This window comes from Salvelinus alpinus, chromosome 7 (genome assembly GCF_045679555.1).
Source record: "Salvelinus alpinus chromosome 7, SLU_Salpinus.1, whole genome shotgun sequence".
Lineage (NCBI taxonomy): Eukaryota > Metazoa > Chordata > Actinopteri > Salmoniformes > Salmonidae > Salvelinus > Salvelinus alpinus.
In genome coordinates this window covers 65,414,777-65,434,861 of record NC_092092.1, presented here as the reverse complement: position 1 = coordinate 65,434,861, position 20,085 = coordinate 65,414,777, and the positions used below count along the sequence as shown (strand labels likewise).

General features: G+C 41.5%; 2 protein-coding genes and 1 pseudogene across 3 annotated transcripts; 1 reads left to right on the top strand and 2 right to left on the bottom strand.

The window, feature by feature from the left end:
* Positions 1–329: 329 nt before the first annotated feature.
* Positions 330–4,597, top strand: LOC139581483 (serine protease inhibitor Kazal-type 1-like). The gene is made up of 4 exons (XM_071411280.1): positions 330–471; positions 1,304–1,344; positions 1,465–1,574; positions 4,303–4,597. The coding sequence occupies exons 1-4, from the start codon at positions 363–365 to the stop codon at positions 4,352–4,354; spliced, it is 312 nt and encodes a 103-aa protein (XP_071267381.1). The 5' UTR covers positions 330–362; the 3' UTR covers positions 4,355–4,597.
* Positions 4,535–10,892, bottom strand: LOC139581478 (nucleotide exchange factor SIL1-like). Of its 2 annotated transcripts, XM_071411274.1 has the most exons (10): positions 10,589–10,877; positions 10,314–10,452; positions 9,616–9,724; positions 9,358–9,475; positions 9,018–9,200; positions 6,964–7,085; positions 6,750–6,846; positions 6,398–6,562; positions 5,949–6,307; positions 4,535–5,015 (listed from the first exon to the last, which is right to left on the bottom strand). In XM_071411274.1, the coding sequence occupies exons 1-10, from the start codon at positions 10,691–10,693 to the stop codon at positions 4,916–4,918; spliced, it is 1,497 nt and encodes a 498-aa protein (XP_071267375.1). In that variant the 5' UTR covers positions 10,694–10,877; the 3' UTR covers positions 4,535–4,915. The 2 variants fall into 2 exon arrangements, with proteins under 2 accessions (XP_071267375.1, XP_071267376.1); XM_071411275.1 differs by having other exon boundaries at positions 4,535–6,307; positions 10,589–10,892.
* Positions 10,893–13,102: 2,210 nt separating this feature from the next.
* Positions 13,103–18,377, bottom strand: LOC139581905 (protein Spindly-like; annotated as a pseudogene).
* Positions 18,378–20,085: the final 1,708 nt, after the last annotated feature.

The window sequence follows — 20,085 nt, the reverse complement described above, 5'->3', positions numbered from 1 at the left end:
ATTGAAAAAGGGAAGATATGTACTGTGTTTGTTTTGTTGCAGAGATTTATTAAATAAGTATTGAGCAAATGAAAGCAGAACATGTACACAAGAACATAAAACTGCAGTACTTATTGTTAGTTTTATCTTGTGGGCCCACGATCCAGATCTGTGTTAGTTATGATGACCATGCTGAATGAGGAAGCAACAGAATACATTGGAACACATCACCATTGGCCCCTGCTAGCCAACACACTGCTATGTGACAAAAACTCAGTGGCAATAACAAACAAACCAGCTGGGAGGAGAGATGGAGAGGTGGGAGGAGTGGTATTTAACTGACAGGTCAAGTCCCAAAAGCACCATATAAAAAGGCAGGCTAGATGGCAAAGGAAACACAAACCTACAGACTCACAACTCCAAGCCATACCTTCACAGAGACTATGAAGATGACAATACTGCTCTGTGCTATCGTGCTCCTCTCTCTCTCTGGTGAGTACTATTGCCATAACCAAAAGCACTTATGAGCTGTTTTGACATACATGTAAAAATATTGCTTGATATTTTAACATTGAACATTTCACCTTATTCTGTACTTAGATCAATGAGGTTTTGGGAATAATCAGACAACTCTTCACTGTGAGCGATGCTAGTTGAATTGGTTACACGCTTTCAGATTTAAGAATGAAGAGTAGCCTATAAGGAAGTGGTGACAGCTTAGGTTATCTACGTTTAGGATACCTACGTTTAGGATAGACTACCCAGTTGTAAGAGCCCACACAAATGGAACGTCAGAGTTGCACCAAGAAAGGAATGTCAGGTGATATCATTTTGTCTACCAAGGCACTTCTATGAAGCTGACTCTGAGAGAGCTCATCGTGTGGGGAGCCATGATCCTATTAAATTCCTATGAATAATTATTGTAATTCCTAATTATATGCATGTCCCCCAGTGTCACAGGACACTGGTGAGAGAATATGGACAACAGTCTTAGACCCCATGCCATTAATACCAAGATAAAAGTTATTTCCAAGATAGATACCTTGACATTGGTGTTACTGGTATGTATCTCACTGGCTGTGTCATCATAGAGCTAAAGATAACACATTGAGTAAATTCAACAAGGGACAGTCATTTCATCTGGAAAACAATAAGGTATTTAAAGAAGTGGAATGTGATCTTGTTTCAAAGGCCAATAATAAAAGAAGGCATACTTTTCAGACAGTTGCTGAGCAACATTCCACCAACCTTTTCCCCCACACTGAATATTGTGAATCACATCAAGGAAAAAGTGAATACCCTTTTCTTTTCATGTTTTGTACAGTTTTTGCCATGGATGAAGAAAGACACCCACAGCCCAGAGAGGTGAGATACATTAGGAAATAGTTATTCTATGGAAACAAGGACATTACAATACTTTTTATGAGGATGTGTATGTCAAAATAACTATAATAGTAAGGACTGCTCTTCCCCTGCCTAAAACAGCCTCAGTGTGAGGTGTATGAAGGCGGCATGTGCTCCAGAGAGTTTGATCCTGTGTGTGGGAGCGATGGCAACACATACACCACCGAGTGTGTGCTGTGTCGTGAGAACAAGTAAGTATAAAACACATGGGTTATTTACCTTGTGTAAATAGAGTATTATTCCTATTATACCTATCCTACTATGTGCTGTAATGTAAGTATAAAGCACAAGGGTGAGGTTATTTAACTGCCCGTAAATAAAGTTTCAGAGAAAATTATTCCCTATATAATATAGATGATTGATGCTGTCTTTTAGGCCATTTCAATCACTAGCAAACACTGGCAAAGTGAGGCCAGACCACACAGAAGAGTTAGGCAATATGTCAATAAGAAAAACATTCCCCAGAAGTCTGAGAAAATAAGATGATGAAGCAGGTGCTAGATGCACCTAGAATCAATGATACGGACCTCCAAACCTTACCCCAGTTTCGGTGAGGTAACTTTACGTGACCATGTTCTAGAAACAGTTGCATCATCAGGAAAGGGAAGTTCCACTGACGCACAAATCTTACCTATTGACTGTGGCTAGAAATTTAGCAGGGTTTGTTAAAGATTAAAACATTTTTCAGTTAAAGGCAGATCATGCTTTATACCCGATACATTTATTCATATCAACCACGCTTAAATAAACAGTAAACAAATAACTTAGACATTATTAGTTAAGACATTTCAAATAGAAATCAAACAGGATGTTCTTCAAAAATAGATGGGAGGGGTTGAGGGTAGCGGAAGGATAGGAGTAATACCAAACAAAAGATAACTATTGTAAAATAGATTGTGTCTGTAAAATGTATATAGTATGTTTAAGCTGGAAGTAGAAGCCGAAGTGTTGTTCATAAGTTTACTCCAATTAGGGGAGGGATGGTGGAAAATAATAATATACAGTTGAAGTCGGAAGTTTACATACACTTAGGTTGGAGTCATTAAAACTCGTTTTTCAACCACTACACAAATTTCTTGTTAACAAACTATAGTTTTGGCAAGTCGGTTAGGACATCTACTTTGTGCATGGCACAAGTCATTTTTCCAACAATTGTTTACAGACAGGTTATTTCACTTATAATTCACTGTATCACAATTCCAGTGGGTCAGAAGTTTAAATACACTAAGTTGACTGTGCCTTTAAACAGCTTGGAAAATTCCTGAAAATGATGTTATGGCTTTAGAAGCTTCTGTTAGGCTAATTGACATAATTTGAGTCAATTGGAGGTGTACCTGTGGATGTATTTCAAGGCCTACCTTCAACCTCAGTGCCTCTTCGCTTGACATCATGGGAAAATCAAAAGAAATCAGCCAAGACTTCAGAAAAAAATTGTAGACCTCCACAAGTCTGGTTCATCCTTGGGAGCAATTTCCAAACGCCTTAAGGTACCACGTTCATCTGTACAAACAATAGTACAATAGCAAGTATAAACACCATAGGACCACGCAGCCGTCATACCGCTCAGGAAGGAGACGCGTTCTGTCTCCTAGAGTTGAAGGTACTTTGGTGCGAAAAGTGCAAATCAATCCCAGAACAACAGCAAAGGACCTTGTGAAGATGCTGGAGGAAACGGGTACAAAAGTATCTATATCAACAGCAAAACGAGTCCTATATCGACATAACCTGAAAGGCCGCTCAGCAAGGAAGAAGCCACTGCTCCAAAACCACCATAAAAAAAGCCAGACTATGGTTTGCAACTGCAAATGGGGACAAAGATCATACTTTTTGGAGAAATGTCCTCTGGTCTGATGAAACAAAAATAGAACTGTTTGGTCATAATGACCATCATTATGTTTGGAGGAAAAAGGGGGATGCTTGCAAGCCGAAGAACACCATCCCAACCGTGAAGCACGGGGGTGGCAGCATCATGTTGTGGTGGTGCTTTGCTGCAGGAGGGACTGGTGCACTTCACAAAATAGATGGCTTCATGAGGAACAAACATTATGTGGATATATTGAAGCAACATCAGTCATGAAGTTAAAGCTTGGTTGGAAATGGGTCTTCCAAATGGACAATGACCCCAAGCATACTTCCAAAGTTGTGGCAAAATGGCTTAAGGACAACAAAGTCAAGGTATTGGAGTGGCCATCAAAAGCCCTGACCTCAATCGTATAGAAAGTTTGAGGGCAGAACTAAAAAGCCTGTGTGAGCAAGGAGGCCTATAAACCTGATCCAGTTACACCAGCTCTGTCAGGAAGAATGGGCCAAAATTCACCCAACTTATTGTGGGAAAGCTTGTGGAAGGCTACCCGAAACATTTGACCCAAGTTAAACAATTTAAAGGCAATGCTACCAAATACTAATTGAGTGTATGTAAACTTCTGACCCACTGGGAATGTGATGAAAGAAATATAAGCTGAAATAAATCACTCTCGACTATTATTTTGACATTTCACATTATTAAAATAAAGTGGTGATCCTAACTGACCTAAAACAGGGAATTCTTTACTTGGATTAAATGTTGGGAATTGTGAAAAACTGAGTTTAAATGTATTTGGCTAAGGTGTTTGTCAACTTCTGACTTCAACTATATATATGTGTGTGTATGGAGGATTGGAAATGATACAGACAATTACATTGATGGAAGCTACAATCTGCAATATAAAGCTGATCTGCACCCCCAAAAAGTTTAAAATAAAAGACATCTGACATTATTAGAATAAAGTGTGTATTTGAGAGAAGTAGACTCAATATTATACTCAACAATCCTTGAGGTTTCTGTCCAGCATTTTACATTCAATCATGCCCTTTTGAATTGAAGGTGCCATATTTGAACCTTCCATTTTAAGTTGTTAACAGAAGCCCTCTTTTTCACAGGCTTAAACACAAGCAAGTCCTGGTCAAGCATGGAGGAGTGTGTGAGGCATAACAAGAAGTCTCTCTGGACACCTGTCCTGCCGGAATGATTCAGAGGAGTAGTATCACTGGACATCAGCTTTCGAAATCTGTAGACTAATAAAATTATGAAGCATGAAAATGTAGTCTCTTCTCTTATGAAAGCTAATAGAATATTATGGAAGTATATTGAACAAAAATATGGGACCACCACTTTACATGTTGCATTTATGTTTCATGAGCTGAAATAAAAGATCCCAGAAATGTTCCATACACACTCAAAGCGTATTTCTCTCCAATTTTGCACACACATTTGTTTACATTCCTGTTAGTGAGCATTTCTCCTTTGCCAAAATAATCCATCCACTTTACAGGTGAGGCATGTCAAGAAGCTGATTAAACAGCATCATTACACAGGTGCACTTTGTGCTAGGGACAATAAAAGGGCACTCTAAAATCTGCAGTTGTCACACAACACAATGCCACAGATGTCTCAAGTTGAGGGAGCGTGCAGTTGGCATGCTGACTGCAGGAATGTCCACCAGAGCTGTTGCCAGAGAATTTAATGTTAATTTAAGCCATCTCCAACTTCATTTTAGAGAATTTGGCCACACAACCGCAGACCACGTGTAACCAGGATCTCCACATCCGTCTTCTTCACCTGCAGGATCGTCTGAGACCAGCCACTCGGACAGCTGATGAAACAGACAAAGTATTTCTGTCTGTAATAAATCCCTTTTGTGTTGAAAAACTCATTCTGATTGGCTGGGCCTGGCTCCCCAGTGGATTAGCCTGGCTCCCAAATGGGTGGGCCTATGCCCTCTCAAGGCTGCGTCCCTGCCCAGTCATGTGAAATCCCTAGATTAGGGCCCAATTTATTTTCTTAAATTGACTGATTTCCTTTTATGAACTGTAACTCAGTAAAATCATTAATTGTTGCGTTTATATTTTTGTTCAATATAGTTCTGATTTCATTATTGTTAGCAGCAGGATAAATAGGGGGTGCTTATAATTGTCCTGTTTCACACATGTACAAGTACGTAACTTATAAAAGTGTGTGGTGTGAAATGGAAATGTTTTTGTTGCATATCCCACTCCCCCTGAGACACCTGCAGAGAGTAGGGTCACGGCCTGTGATCAGCCAACCCTGTAGAAATTAGGGTTAAGTGCCTTGCTCAAGGGCAGATCGACAGCTTTTTCACCTAGTCGGCTCGGGGATTCGAACTAGCAACCTTTCGGTTACTAACCCAATGCTCTACCCGCCACCCACAGGCGCACCAGTCTCACATTAGTGGGCAATCCAACAAGAAGATCGATAGAGCACACTGAATAAGAAACATGTCATATAAGGGAAAATAATGTAATTTAGCCCAGCTAAATGTATTCCTCAGGGAGGACTGGAGAGCCTTATTTTGAGACAAGCCAAAGCATGAGGCATCACAGATGCAGAAAAAAAAAGCTGTAAGGAAGGCTAAGCCCTCTGAGGCAGCAACTGAAAAAGGCAACCTTCTGATTTGCAGATGTGTGATCATATTACACAGTCTCATATTAAAAATGTTACATTACAGAACTGCAGACTTGTTTTTATTGTCCTTTGATGGGGTTTTTCCACCCAGCCCTATGCTCACTTCAGTTTCAGCAGCACTGTCTCCAACAGAACCAGGATCTCCCCAAAGTACCCATCCTCGTCTCCGAGGGCCTGCTCTGAGAGCACCAGTTCCTGGTACTGCTCCTGTAGGGTGCGGAGGGAGGAAGACAGGGTGTAGTCCTGCCGATACTGAGTCTGGCAGTGAGGCATCATGGCCAGGATAGTTCTCAGGGCCTTCTCCTTCCAGTCGTGCTCTGGGGAGGCCAACAGTTCAGGCACCAGGCTGCACCAGCCCTGCTCTGCCAACAGTGGCATGAGGGAGACCTGTGCGTACTGCTGCAAACGCTCGTTGTGAGAAGCATCTGGAATGGGGTCCAGTCCAGTCTGAGAGATCAGCTCCTAGAATAGAGAATGTGCCATTCACATCATTTGATTTCATATGACTAGACTTGCATTTATAGGCAAGGTTTTCATAAGAGCACCACTCACCTTCTCATTGATCATGTCATAGAGTATGGTTACAATCCTCACACGGAGAGCCACGCCTTCGGAAGCTCGGAAAAGATCCCCCAACACCTGCAGCCCACCCAGCTTCAGGAAGTGGCTTTGGGCAAAGGGGAAGTGACGTAGCAAAGAGGCCACAGCAAACAACGCCTGTATACAGACAAACATTAGCATCAGTAATGTGCCAGGTAGAGAATTATGCAAAATAGTGTGCTAACTGTAAAACTTCACTGTAGTTTTAAAATGGAAAGAGAGTCTCCTACTGGATAATTAACTGTGCTACAATTACAATCAGAGTACTAACGAATAGATTTGATTATGTGGGAACAAGACTTGCCTTCTTTTTAACAGACATGGGTCGTGGAGTGGCGAGTAACATTAACAGCTTCTGCAGGGTACCACTTTCAACTGCCTCCACCTGCACCACCGGGTTACTAGGAAGAACATAATCAATGATAATGTTACTGGCGCACACACAAATACAAACATGCTGTCTTTTGGCTGGTATTTACAATTAGACTGTTGGTATGGGTTAATAGAGACTGCTATACCTTGACAGAGCTGACCCCAAGACAAAAGCAGCACTCTCCTGAAGGCGATAGTCTGTGCTGTTCAAAGCATCAACCACAAGCTTCAATCCTCCCCTAGATGCCAAGTTCTGGGCATTGTCCACCTGACAACACAGATAACAAGGAAACGAATTATAATGTTATTTCTACAATCAAATTAAAACAAAAAAAACATGTAAAATCATTTTTGCATCTTTTATTGTCTCAACAATTTATACTTCCAAACCATTAGTATATTCAGACCCCTTCCCTTTCTCCACTTTGTTACATTATAGCCTTATTCCAAAAATGAATTAAATTATTTGTTTTCCTCAATCTACACACAACACTCCATAATGACAATGTGAAAACAGGTTAAGACATTTTCAAAAACATATTAAAAATAAAAAACAGAAATACCTTATTTACATAAGTATTCAGACCCATTGCTATGAGAGTTAAAATTGAGCTCAGGTGCATCCTGTTTCCACTGATCATCCTTGAGAGGTTTCTACAACTTGATTGGAGTCCACCTGTGGTAAATTCAATTGAACGGACATGATTTGGAAAGGCACATACCTGTCTAGATAAGGTCTCACAGTTGACAGTGCACGTCAGAGCAAAAACCAAGCCATGAGGTCGAAGGAATCGTCTGTAGAGCTCCGAGACAGGATTGTGTTGAAGCACAGATCTGGTGAAGGTTACCAAAACATTTCTGCAGCATTGAAGGTCCCCAAGAACACAGTGGCCTCCGTCATTCTTAAATGGAAACAGTTTTGAACCACCAAGACGCTTTCTAGAGCTGGCCGCCCGGCCAAACTTAGCAATCGGGAGAGAAGGGCCTTGGTCAGGGAGGTGACCAAGAACCCACTGATCACTCTGACAAAGCTCCTCTGTGGAGATTGGAGAACCTTCCAGAAGGACAACCATCTCTGCAGCACTCCGCCAATCAGGCCTTTATGGTAGAGTGGCCAGACAGAAGCCACTCCTCAGTGACAGCCCGCTTGGAGTTTGCCAAAAGGCATCTAAAGGACTCTCAGTCCAAGAGAAAGAAGATTCTCTGGTCTGATGAAATCAAGATGTAACTCTTTGGCCTGAATGCCAAGCATGACGTCTGGAAGAAACCTGGCACCATCTCTACAGTGAAGCATGGTGGTGGCAGCATCATGCTGTAGGGATGTTTTCAGTGGCAGGAACTGGGAGACTAGTCAGGATCGAGGGAAAGATGAACAGCGCAGAGTACATAGAGATCCTTGATGAAAACCTGCTCCAGAGCGCTCAGGACCTCAGACTAGGGTGAAGGTTCACCAAACAATAGGACAATGACCCTAAGCACACAGCCAAGACAATGCAGGAGTGGCTTTGGTACAGGTTTCTGAATGTTCTTGAGTGGCCCAGCCAGAGCCCGGACTTGAACCGGATCAAACATCTCTGGAGATCTGAAAATAGCTGTGCAGCGACGCTTCCCATCCAACCTGACAGAGCTTGAGAGGCTCTGCAGAGAGGAATGGGAGAAACTCCCCAAATACAGGTGTGCCAAGCTAGTAGCTTCATACCCAAGAAGACTCGAAGCTGTAATCGCTGCCAAAGGTGCTTCAATTAAGTACTGAGTAAAGGGTCTGAATAATTATGTAAATGTTATAGTTAAATTTTTTTAAATACATTTTCTAAAATTTCAAAAACTTTAACCTTTGTCATTATGGGGTATTGTGTGTAGATTGAGGGGTGGTATTTGAGAATCTGATGTTCCCCAAGTTTGACCTCCCTCTGTCTTGTCTGGAGGTTGAGCCTTACGTGAGAGCCCCTTGGGACTGCCTGGCCTGAGTGATAACAATATTGTACAGTGAATACTTTTGATTCTGCCATACACATTAATACTCCATGCCGTTTCTTGTTTCTGTGTGTTGCACTTGCATTCAGTGGCATTATGGGGGAATTCAATCAATTTTAGAATAAGGTGGTAATGCAACAAATGTGGAAAAAGTAAAGGGGTCTGAAAACTTTCCGAAGCCACTGTATCTCGTTGCGTCCCACCTCATTAGTATCTCGTTGCTCACCTGATGAACAAGGTACTCTAGGTCATGTAAAGCTTTTATCTTCTCCTCCACAGTGGTGTTTGAGCTGTTGAATTGGGACATCAGTCTGCTAATAACCTGGAAGTCTGACTCCATCAGCATGTCCAGTTTGGCCATGTCTCTTTTCAGCTCCTCCATGGGACGAAACTGGGCTCTGAGAGCCTCCTAAACACACAGGGAAACACACTAGAACCATAAGTAATAGTTTGCCAACCGAGAAGGAAATCAAAGACAGACGAATGCCTCGGTGATCCCATCTCTTTTCACAGCCGCGTGTCTCCGCCGTGAACAGAGACTACAGACACATCAAATCAGGCCAAACCTTCTCTTCTTTTTCTTTGTCACTAGTTTCGGGATCCACTCCTTCTTTTATATTTTTCAGAGCCTTCTTCAGCTCCTCAGCATTGAAGGATGGGCCTGGTGTGTTCTCCTTCCCCTGTCTGACTCAGAGAAAACACCTGTGGGTAGTCTGATGTAATCTCAAGCAAAGATAATATGGCCCTCTACTGTATAATAGCTACATGGCAAAAATGTTCTACAGTGTTTCAAACTGACAGAAACATTTCAACAGGATCCTTACCTTTGTCCATCGATCTGGTATTTGAGAATCTGATGTTCCCCAAGTTTGACCTCCCTCTGTCTTGTCTGGAGGTTGAGCCTTACGTGAGAGCCCCTTGGGACTGCCTGGCCTGAGTGATAACAATATTGTACAGTGAATACTTTTGATTCTGCCATACACATTAATACTCCATGCCGTTTCTTGTTTCTGTGTGTTGCACTTGCATTCAGTGGCATTTATGAATCACATGATTATTCATATTATTATTGACACCAAACGGAAGAACCAAGGACACGGATGGTTCATGATGTTGTGAGATTCTCTCTGGTGTTTACAGAACAGCTGGTGCTGTGAGATTAGGATATCAGGACCTGCTTAGACAAAGCAATTGTAACAGTAGAGTAAAGGATTGCAATATATGGGAAAATAAATGGCTGCAGTATTTCTGCTATACTGAGTACATGGTGCATGGAATGCTAAGGCATAAATATATGAATGTGTGCATTCTTATTTTAAATGTATGTAGTTCTGTCCTTGTGCTGTACTTGTCTATTAAATGTTCTGTATTATGTCATGTTTTATGTTGTCTGGACCCCAGGAAGAGTAGCTGCTGCTTTAACAGTCGCTAAGGGGGATCCTAATAAAATACATGTATTACTACTGTGTGTACTTCATGAGACACCTGTGCATTAATACTTAAAAAACAAACAAACAATCACCTGGTTTGAGAGACTGCCACTGATCCGTGGGACGGAACACATCCAAATCCTCAGGATCGCTCTCTTCCTCCATGTGGTGCGCATCCTCATCATCCAGGCTGGTCTCAGTGCTCTCCACAACAGTCAGAGCAGAGGAAGACTACAGGGCCAGGGGATTGTATCAGACTCATGTAGGCTACAGACTCTCATCAAACTCTGGTAGGCTACACACAAACTGTTTAACAATATATTTATACAGTAGTATATCGAGTATAGGTATATCATTAACAACTCACTTTTTCGCTGAGAACATGGACGAATTGACAACTCAATACTAAGAGCATGAGTGCCATCTTCAGCCTGGTAGATTTACTTCCTTTTCTCAGGTATCCGGTCAACATACTGGCTGTAGTATAGCTAACACAACTAATATAGTGATGGTGAAAATATCGATATCATAACACTATAGGGTGACAAATACAATTCATGTGAACTACGACGCATTGTACTATTTATTTACCCGACCGCACCATTTCAGATTTAAGCATGGACGTGTAACGTTGATACTTGTCAGAAATTAGACCACTCCCACCGTATTTGTCATCACGACCGGGAGCCAATCGTATTTAAAAGAGTGTCACTCGTTTTCAAATCTATGCGATCGGATTGGCTAATGGCGATCCCTGTATGATCTTTGTGACGTAATTACATGACATTTCATCAGTCTTTTTGGAAGTTTTATTTCATATTATTACATGAACTGACAACTGTACATATAGCCCATGTGCCATACCAAAAATTGGCCCATCTCGGGGTGGCAAAGATTTGATGGCATTAAATTGTTCCCCACAAGCCCCTGATCAAATTGATATACAACCTCTAGAGGTTCTTCAAGAAATCGAATATTGCATAATGTGGCAACAGATCATTGTAACTGTAGGCCTACATAGAAAATCTCACACCAGTTTGTCAAAACAGTTATGGTACTGTAAACATGTATATGAATCTTACAACATATGAAAAAGTAACTATAGTGTTTTCTTCTCAGAAGACAGAGATAAGCAGGAGAAGAGACTAATACTCTTCCGTGTGTCGGTTATAGCGGGTTAACCCTGATCTATACTGGAGGTCCAGGGCTTGCTTGGTTACACGTGGTCTGCGGTTGTGAAGCCGGTGGACGTACTGACAAATTCTCTAAAACGACGTTGGAGGCAGCTTATGGTAAAGAAATTAACATTCAATTCTCTGGCAACAGCTCTGGTGGACATTCCTGCAGTCAGCATGCCAATTGTACACTCCCTCAAAACTTCAGACATCTGTGGCATTGTGTTGTGTGACAAAACTTCAGATTTTAGAGTGCCCTTTTATTGTCCCTAGCACAAGGTGCACCTGTGTAATGATCATGCCGTGTAATCAGCTTCTTGACATGCCTCACCTGTAAAGTGGATGGATTATTTTGGCAAAGGAGAAATGCTCACTAACAGTGATGTAAACAAATTTGTGCACAAAAACATGAAACATCGTACCACCACTTTACATGTTGCGTTTATATTTTTGTGCAATATAATTTAATCCTGGCTTAATATACTGTATGATGACTATACAACTAAAAACACTTACTCAATGGGTCTCCTTGTTGTGTGTGAAATTGTGTTAGTTATCATCTAAGTACTAAGTGATGATAGAGCACTTCCCAAAACTGCCCATAGACTAATTTAACAATAAATACAAAAAAATGCTGATTGACTGTGCTTTGATATCAGATAGGGGGTTAAAAAGCATCTCACCAAATATTTCATTTTAACACTTAAATGAGATTAAATCAGACTAAAATCCATATTTTGTGGTAATTCTTTAATATATTTACAAACTGTTAAAATATACACTGAGTGTACAAAACATTAGGAACACCTGCTCTTTCCATGACAGACTGACCAGGTGAAAGCTATGATCCCTTATTGATGTCACTTGTTAAATCCACTTCAATCAGTGTAGATGAAGGGGAGGAGACAGGTTAAAGAAGGATTTTTAAGCTTTGAGACATGGATTGTGTGTGTGCCATTCAGAGAGTTCCTTCCTTCTCCATCTCCTTAGTCTTGATTTTACAGTCAGCTAAAAGAGACCTAAAGGCAATTGCAAACCATTCCGTTTGTATAAAGATGCTGTCAAATGCAAAGCCATACAGATGAGGTTTACAACCCTGTCGTCTTCATTTATAGTAAAAATATAAAACGATTTATTTACAAACAAATTTTCTAGGCCTACGTGGTACGCCATACAATAAACCCCATTAGATTGAAGGTAAAGAGGCTAATTACAAAACCACTTGACAAAATTCAAGTACATGTGTTAATAAGAACAAAAAAATGCTAAAACAATGACAAATGTAATTTAAACTGTTCCCAAAGGCAGCAGGCTGTAAACCATTATTAGTACTTAAATGACATCATCTAATACAGTACATGCAACGGAAGAACAAGTTACACACTGACTCATGGTACACTGTATACAGTAAATTACAAGGGTTCTCCTAATAGCAATTCTAGCCTTAATCCAGGCAGTCAGCTTTGTAGGAAAAATGTCCCGAAAAGTGTAATACTTATAAAAAGGTATCTTAATACAATTTTTAGGTCAGGTGGCAGCATAATTGCCCCTACTGGAAGTCGAAGGCAAATCAGTGCAAATCAGTGAAGACTCTTTCCTGTGACAGCCCTCCCGAAAGGCAGGGGAAGGGTAGGCAGTGGTGGACGAGTGGTGAGAGCCCGAACAAAACCCAGGAAGAACACCGAGAAACCAAAGTTGACACAGCGGAGGAGAGACAAGGGTCTGCAGCACCATAGGGACACCGACATGGGGGGGTTGGGGATAGTGGTTGGGGTCTCCTCACAGATGCGGACACACTTGCTGTCTCCAGGCAAGGCAGGGTTAGGCTTGGGGCTGTTGGGGGGGGCTGCAGAGGGGTAACGGTGGGCCTCTCCTTTACACAAGGGTGGGCCTCTGCTTCCGTTTCCTCTTTCATGTGCTTGGGGAGATCCATCTCCAGGACCATGGGCTCCTCTTTCTTCACCTCTGGGAGGTCACTAGGCATGTCTACAGGGAGTTTCTCGCACTTGCGCTTCTGAATAAGATATTTATTCCCCACTAAAAACACAACATCATTGAGTTAATACCTCTTACCTATTGTCTAAATGTTTGAAATATGTAAGTAATCACTGCACCTGTGTTCAAGTGAATGTCACTATATAGGCAAATTTACCATTGGGCTCATATTTCCACCTAAACTCTTCCACTTTGACTTGCAGCTTGATGTTGTCACTCTGGCTCTGTTTGAGGGCCCTCACTACACTGAAGAACTTTCTCTCCAGCTCCAGTGCTTTGACTCTCAGAGAGTGACTTAATTATTTGCATGAACAACTCATCCCCCAGTCGCTCTGCATCCTTCCTACACACACAAACATCACACATCACAACAATCAAACGCTGACGCAGGTATGACAGCTCCAATTTGTATACTGAACTTTAAATGCAGACCATTTATGGGTTAAACTGAAGGCCTTCATCCACTCAGCATGTAAATACTAACTGTACACTAAAACCAGAGATAACTCACAGAGTTCAAAAGTTGGATTTTCAGGTCAGTATAGTAAGTCCTGTCCCCACTGTCCGTTTCCACTGGGGCTGAAGAGAGCTGTGCCTTCAATGTCATCTGCATAGACAAAGTAACCAACAATTGACATAACTACACAATCACTTCATACTGTGAATCTGTTGTCCTATCACATGTTGTAGTGTTATGGATTTGAATCGAAGTGACCACAAACAAGAGAATATCACCTCTACTTTCTCCGGGTGACGTAGTTTGATCTTGAAAGCTTGTATCTCACTGTTCTTCTCTGAGAGAATGTACTGTAGGGTCTCCAACTGAGCAGGGCCTGCCCTGGAGCCTTGCAGCTGCATCATTGTGGCTATCTGAACGTGGAGGGAAAAAACAAGAGGAAAAAGCTAATAAATTCCAAATGCACCTCTGGTTCAGTCTCACATTGTCACTAGGAGTGATTGACTGGAAACACAAGGGAAAGTGTTTTGTATTGTACCTTCATACGATGAAGATGTTGTTCTGAGATCACATGCTGCTTCTGAAGGGATCGGTACTTTCATACTGATCAACTGTCTCTTAATCGCTGCTCGCTTGTCCTCAAGCTAAAAGAGAAATATAGCACCTACCTCTCCAAATAAAGAATTTCCCTTGCTGTTTGGATCTTGTGCCTGTTGCAACACCTGATCCAGTTGAATCTGGAGATCTCGTTGGCCTCCAGGGCTTTCTAAAGCAGGCAAATAGGAACAATAGTGTCATTAGCATGAATGACTATGAATCTAGTGTAACGCATGGATAATATATATATATTTTTTCCCACCTTTATTTAACCAGGTAGGCTAGTTGAGAACAAGTTCTCATTTACAACTGCGACCTGGCCAAGATAAAGCAAAGCAGTGCGACAGAAACAACAACACAGAGTTACACATGGAATAAACAAGCGTACAGTCAATAACACAATAGAAAAAAAAGAAAGTCTATATACAGTGTGTGCAAATGGCATGAGGTGGTAAGGCAATAAATAGGCCATAGTAGCAAAGTAATTACAATTTAGCAGATTAACACTGGAGTGATAGATGAGCAGATGATGATGATCAGATGATGGTGTGTAAGTAGTGATACTGGTGTGCAAAAGAGCAGCAAAGTAAATAAAAACAATATGGGGATGAGGTAGGTAGATTGGGTGGGCAATTTACAGATGGACTATGTACAGCTGCAGCGATCGGTTAGCTGCTCAGATAGCTGATGTTTAAAGTTAGTGAGGAAAATGTAAGTCTCCAGCTTCAGCGATTTTTGCAATTCGTTCCAGTCACTGGCAGCAGAGAACGGGAAGGAAAGGTGGCCAAAGGAAGTGTTGGCTTTGGGGATGACCATTGAGATATACCTGCTGGAGCGCGTACTACGGGTGGGTGTTGTTATTGTGACCAATGAGCTGAGATAAGGCGGAGCTTTACCTAGCATAGACTTATAGATGACCTGGAGCCAGTGGGTCTGGCAACGAATATGTAGCGAGGGCCAGCCGACTAGAGCATACAGGTCGCAGTGGTGGATGGTATAAGGCGCTTTGGTAACAAAACGGATGGCACTGTGATAGACTACATCCAATTTGCTGAGTAGAGTATTGGAAGCTATTTTGTAGATGACATTGCCAAAGTCGAGGATCGGTAGGATAGTCAGTTTTACTAGGGTAAGTTTTGCGGCGTGAGTGAAGGAGACTTTGTTGCGAAATAGAAAGCCGATTCTAGATTTAATTTTGGATTGGAGATGTTTAATATGAGACTGGAAGGAGAGTTTACAGTCTAGCCAGACACCTAGGTATTTGTAGTTGTCCACGTATTCTAGGTCAGAACCGTCCAGAGTAGTGATGCTAGTCGGGCCAGCGGGTGCGGGCAGTGCACGGTTGAAAAGCATGCATTTGGTTTTGCTAGCGTTTAAGAGCAGTTGGAGGCCACAGAATGAGTGTTGTATGGCATTGAAGCTCGTTTGGAGGTTAGTTAACACAGTGTCCAAAGAAGGGCCAGATGTATACAGAATGGTGTCGTCTGCATAGAGATGGATCAGGGAATCACCCGCAGCAAGAGCGGCATCGTTGATATATACAGAGAAAAGAGTTGTTCCGAGAATTGAACCCTGTGGTACCCCCATAGAGACTGCCAGAGGTCCGGACAACAGGCCCTCCGATTTTACACACTGAACTCTGTCTGCAAAGTAGTTGGTGAACCAGGCGAGGCAGCCATTTGAGAAACCAAGGCTATTAAGTCTGCCGATAAGAATACGGTGATTGACAGAGTCGAAAGCCTTGGCCAGGTCGATGAAGACGGCTGCACAGTACTGTCTTTTATCGATGGCGGTTATGATGTCGTTTAGTACCTTGAGCCTTATCCTAAACTGCTAAAAGATTATTATTTTACTCCAAGGCGTTAAAGCAGGAGACAGCTTCTCTCTCATGCTCTTCCTTCTCAGTGATTCGCTCCAGTTAACATTGAAGGTTTGTGTTGGTCAGCTCCAGATGCTGGCCTTTGTACTGGGCCTCCTGAAGTGCCTGCTCCAAGGTGGCCTGAGTGGACAAAAAGAAAATGGCTACCTATACTGTACCACATGTAATCATTGTTTACCAAGATTTTAATCAGCTATGGATGAACAAATTATTTTTCTAGTTATCCTGAGTCTTTATGGGTCTTTACAGAGAGTGTAATATTAAATATTTTGTTCACCTTAGCATCCTCCAGCTCCATCCTCTCCTCCTGCAACTCCATCAACTCTGAGGACATGGTTTCATGGAGTCCGCTCTGTGACCAAACGCAGCTCCTCCATCTTGTTCCTCAGGGTCTGTCTGGAGCTCCAGTTTATGCTTCAGCTGCGCCTCATCCATTTCAGCTTTCATTTTCTCCACCTGCGGCCAAACACACACATCACATTCATTCACTACAATGACTGGGCACTACGTATTGTCAAGGAAAACGAATTGACTCAAAGACAACTTGTGATGTCCTTAGCAGAGATGATTTCAGTGTGCAGAATTCCACAACAAAGTAACTTTGCATTCATTCTTCCTCATCTAGATTCAGCATATCCCCCAAATACTGCAAATGGTGTACAGAGATGTACAGGTAACCCAAACCACACCACTGGCAGCCCAACCTTGTTCTTGCACTCATTGAGCTCCATAGCATGGTTTCTCTCCAGCATGGATTCCTGTTTCTCCCACTGCAGCCTCCGCTGGCTGTTGACCAAGTCGTAGTCGGAGCGCAGGCTGTCCAGCACACGGCTTTTCAGCTCCACTTCCCACTGCAGAGAGTATTTCTCTTCCTTCAGGGCCTGAGAACCGACACACAAGAGACTATAGTCGTACCTCTAACATCAACCCACTCTATCTGTGTTCTCATCCTAACCCTGTTTAACATTCCTGTAATATCAGTAGTAACAAGATTCCTGTCATTCAATATCAGGATGATTACACCATTCATATTAGTAGTTTTTATGGAAAGCAGTTGTCTTATTTTGTAATGAGTTATACTGCTTCTGTCATTCATTCATCAACTGTCAAGACAGCTGCCTTTAATGCTGTCAGTAATTGCCTAGTGTGAATGATCACCTCCACAGTGTTGGTAATCTCTATCCTCGGTTCATCCAACTTGTTCTGCAGATCCAGCTGCCCATCCAGCAGCTGAAGGCCATATTGGGTTGCTTTCTGCAGCGTACCTTCTGCTTCTTTCAACTTGTGTTGTAGTCGCTGGATCAAAATCATCTCCTGAAGTAGACATCTTTCACAATTGAAGAAAAGCAAAAAGAGATAAACTTAACAGGAACACTTATTAAGGAAGGTGTGGGACATCCATTAAGTCAAGCAATGGCTCATATGGTGTTAGGTGGGATAGTTGTTCAATTATGTAACGCATGTGGGCTATTCTGTGATTACAATATCTGATTTAAATGAACAGAACAAACAAGGATGCCAAATAGATATTAGTCTAATGATGGACTAAAGACAAACCTGGATCTAAACCGTGTTGAGCGAACATTGGATAAATGTTGTAGCTAGTAGTAACTGCTCTATAACTTGGACTCAGTAACTGGGTCCTTTTTAGTAGGCACGAAACTGGATAAAACGATTGTATACATATGCTTTCTAGTGAACAATGCAGCATACAACTGATACACGTATTTGATCTAATGTTAGTTTTGTTTATCTGACAAGCTAGGCCTCATAGCTAGCTAGTAACACGATATCAAGCTTTTTTCCCCTCCTGATATTCAAGTTCACTAGCTCCATTAGCTAAACTTGTAATCTCGTCCACAAGCCGGCTGTCTCTCTAGCAATCGAGCCTGGGGACGAGGTTAGCTAGCTAGCTTGCAAAGTTGCAAGCTAACTGTTGATTGCACAAAGACAGTTACCTTCCGAAAAGTTGTAAGTGATCATATTTGAAGAGGATAACTGTCAAACTGTTTAGCTTGCAGCCTAGCTTGTTAGCATACCTTTCCACATGCCGTCAAAAAGGGCACCGAACCACCACACCTCAAATATTATTAGGTTTTCCACCATTTACGAAACACGATTTGAATTCTGATCCAGCTCCAGCCACAAGTATCGCGACAGATAATGATACGTCTGTTGCTCTGCCTTTTTACAAGGATCAATACTTTATGTCAATAATGCACAACGTGTGTTTGAAAATGTTATGAGCATATAATGCAGTCCACCATGTTTATTGCTATGATTATATTATCCCATAATCTGATGTTATTCTCTCAGGTGTGTCAATGTGCCATTTTCTTGGCTTTAAAAAAAACATGTTTTACTTAATATGAACACTATTACAATACTTACATTGTCTTTCTAACATATTGTATTTTATTCTAGGCATTTGGATAAAGTCATTGAGCCAAACAGACATGGTAAACAATGTAGGCTATGCCTATTGATGTGGTGCTTGAGATGGTTTGATCACCAGACACTTTACATGCATCTCTGGGTGTGACATAACCTTTGTGAAACATGTCCAGTGATACATCCCCTGTTGTGGTGGAAATTAAACGGAATATGCAGTCTCTCACCTCACACTGAAACCATGTCCAATCTTCCAAACTATTGCAATCCACTAAAGCTCAGACTATAGTGACTGTAGGACCAAACACTAAAACACTACAATTAAATCAAAGTAGCACACAAACCTCATATAAGAACAAAAGCTATGTTAACCCTGTGCCACTTTGTCAACTGGTTTTAGCTACATGTAATTACTCCAAAATAATTTCATAATCTCATCATGAAGGCTTACTATTATACTTATTTAGTAGGTTTAGCAGATCGGATATACTTTTATCTCATTTGTACTACCTCTTAGTGTTGCAGAGTTGCCAAATGTGTTCCACTAGAGGGAAGTATTACTACTCTTTGATATTCTGCTTGATTTTTATATTCTAACCATAAGCTGAAATAAATAGTTATTTCTTACCATCTAGCCTGGATCTAACTCATGTAGTCTTCAAATAATTGTTTGACAAGGAGATATTGCTGAATATGCTGAATATCGGCAGGTAGCCTAGTGGTTAGAGCATTGGGCCAGTAACCGAAAGGGTGCTGGATTGAATCCCTGAGCTGACAAGGTAAAAATATGTCATCCTACTCCTGAACAGGGCAGTTAACCCACTGTTCCCCAGTAGGCTGTCAATGTAAATAAGAATTTGTTCTTAACTGTTAAATAAAGGTTCAATTTAAAATATATATATATCAATATTTAACATCACATAGTTCCAGATTGTGCACTGTGTATAATATATAGAGCACTGAACAGTCTCTAACCCATCAGCTCATAAAACAGGAATATTCAGAGAGACAGAGTACTTAAATCAACCCGAGGAAGACGATGCACATGATGAAGGCTGCTCATCAGTGAAAAGAATAGTTTGAACACTGGTGGTACCAAAATCCTCGATTTCGCATCTCCAGAGAATAGGGGCCTCCCCATTCAAACACAAATGAGCAGCAGCATACCATGCCATTGTCTGAGGAGCTGACCACAGACGCTACCTCTGTTGTTGTGCAAATACATCCAATCAGTCTAACCATTTACATCAGGAACAGCATCATTTCAATTTTAGATTATGTAAAGGTTATATGCTATTAAATTATGACTTTTGTTTTATGCACTAGCTCCACAGTGCACCTTGAAAATAAATAGTTTGTTGCATTTGACT

What these genes read in the sequence shown, in the direction of transcription:
- LOC139581478 (XM_071411274.1), bottom strand. Translation starts at nt 10,693, where the DNA reads ATGTTGACCGGATACCTGAGAAAAGGAAGTAAATCTACCAGGCTGAAG. An exon ending in ACAAAGAAAAAGAAGAGAAG is followed by an intron (nt 9,201 to 9,357) that starts GTTTGGCCTGAT and finishes CTGTGTGTTTAG; the next exon opens with GAGGCTCTCAGAGCCCAGTT. An exon ending in ATGACATGATCAATGAGAAG is followed by an intron (nt 6,308 to 6,397) that starts GTGAGTGGTGCT and finishes TCTCTATTCTAG; the next exon opens with GAGCTGATCTCTCAGACTGG.
- LOC139581483 (XM_071411280.1), top strand. Translation starts at nt 363, where the DNA reads ATGGCAAAGGAAACACAAACCTACAGACTCACAACTCCAAGCCATACC. An exon ending in CGTGCTCCTCTCTCTCTCTG is followed by an intron (nt 472 to 1,303) that starts GTGAGTACTATT and finishes TGTTTTGTACAG; the next exon opens with TTTTTGCCATGGATGAAGAA. An exon ending in GACACCCACAGCCCAGAGAG is followed by an intron (nt 1,345 to 1,464) that starts GTGAGATACATT and finishes TGCCTAAAACAG; the next exon opens with CCTCAGTGTGAGGTGTATGA.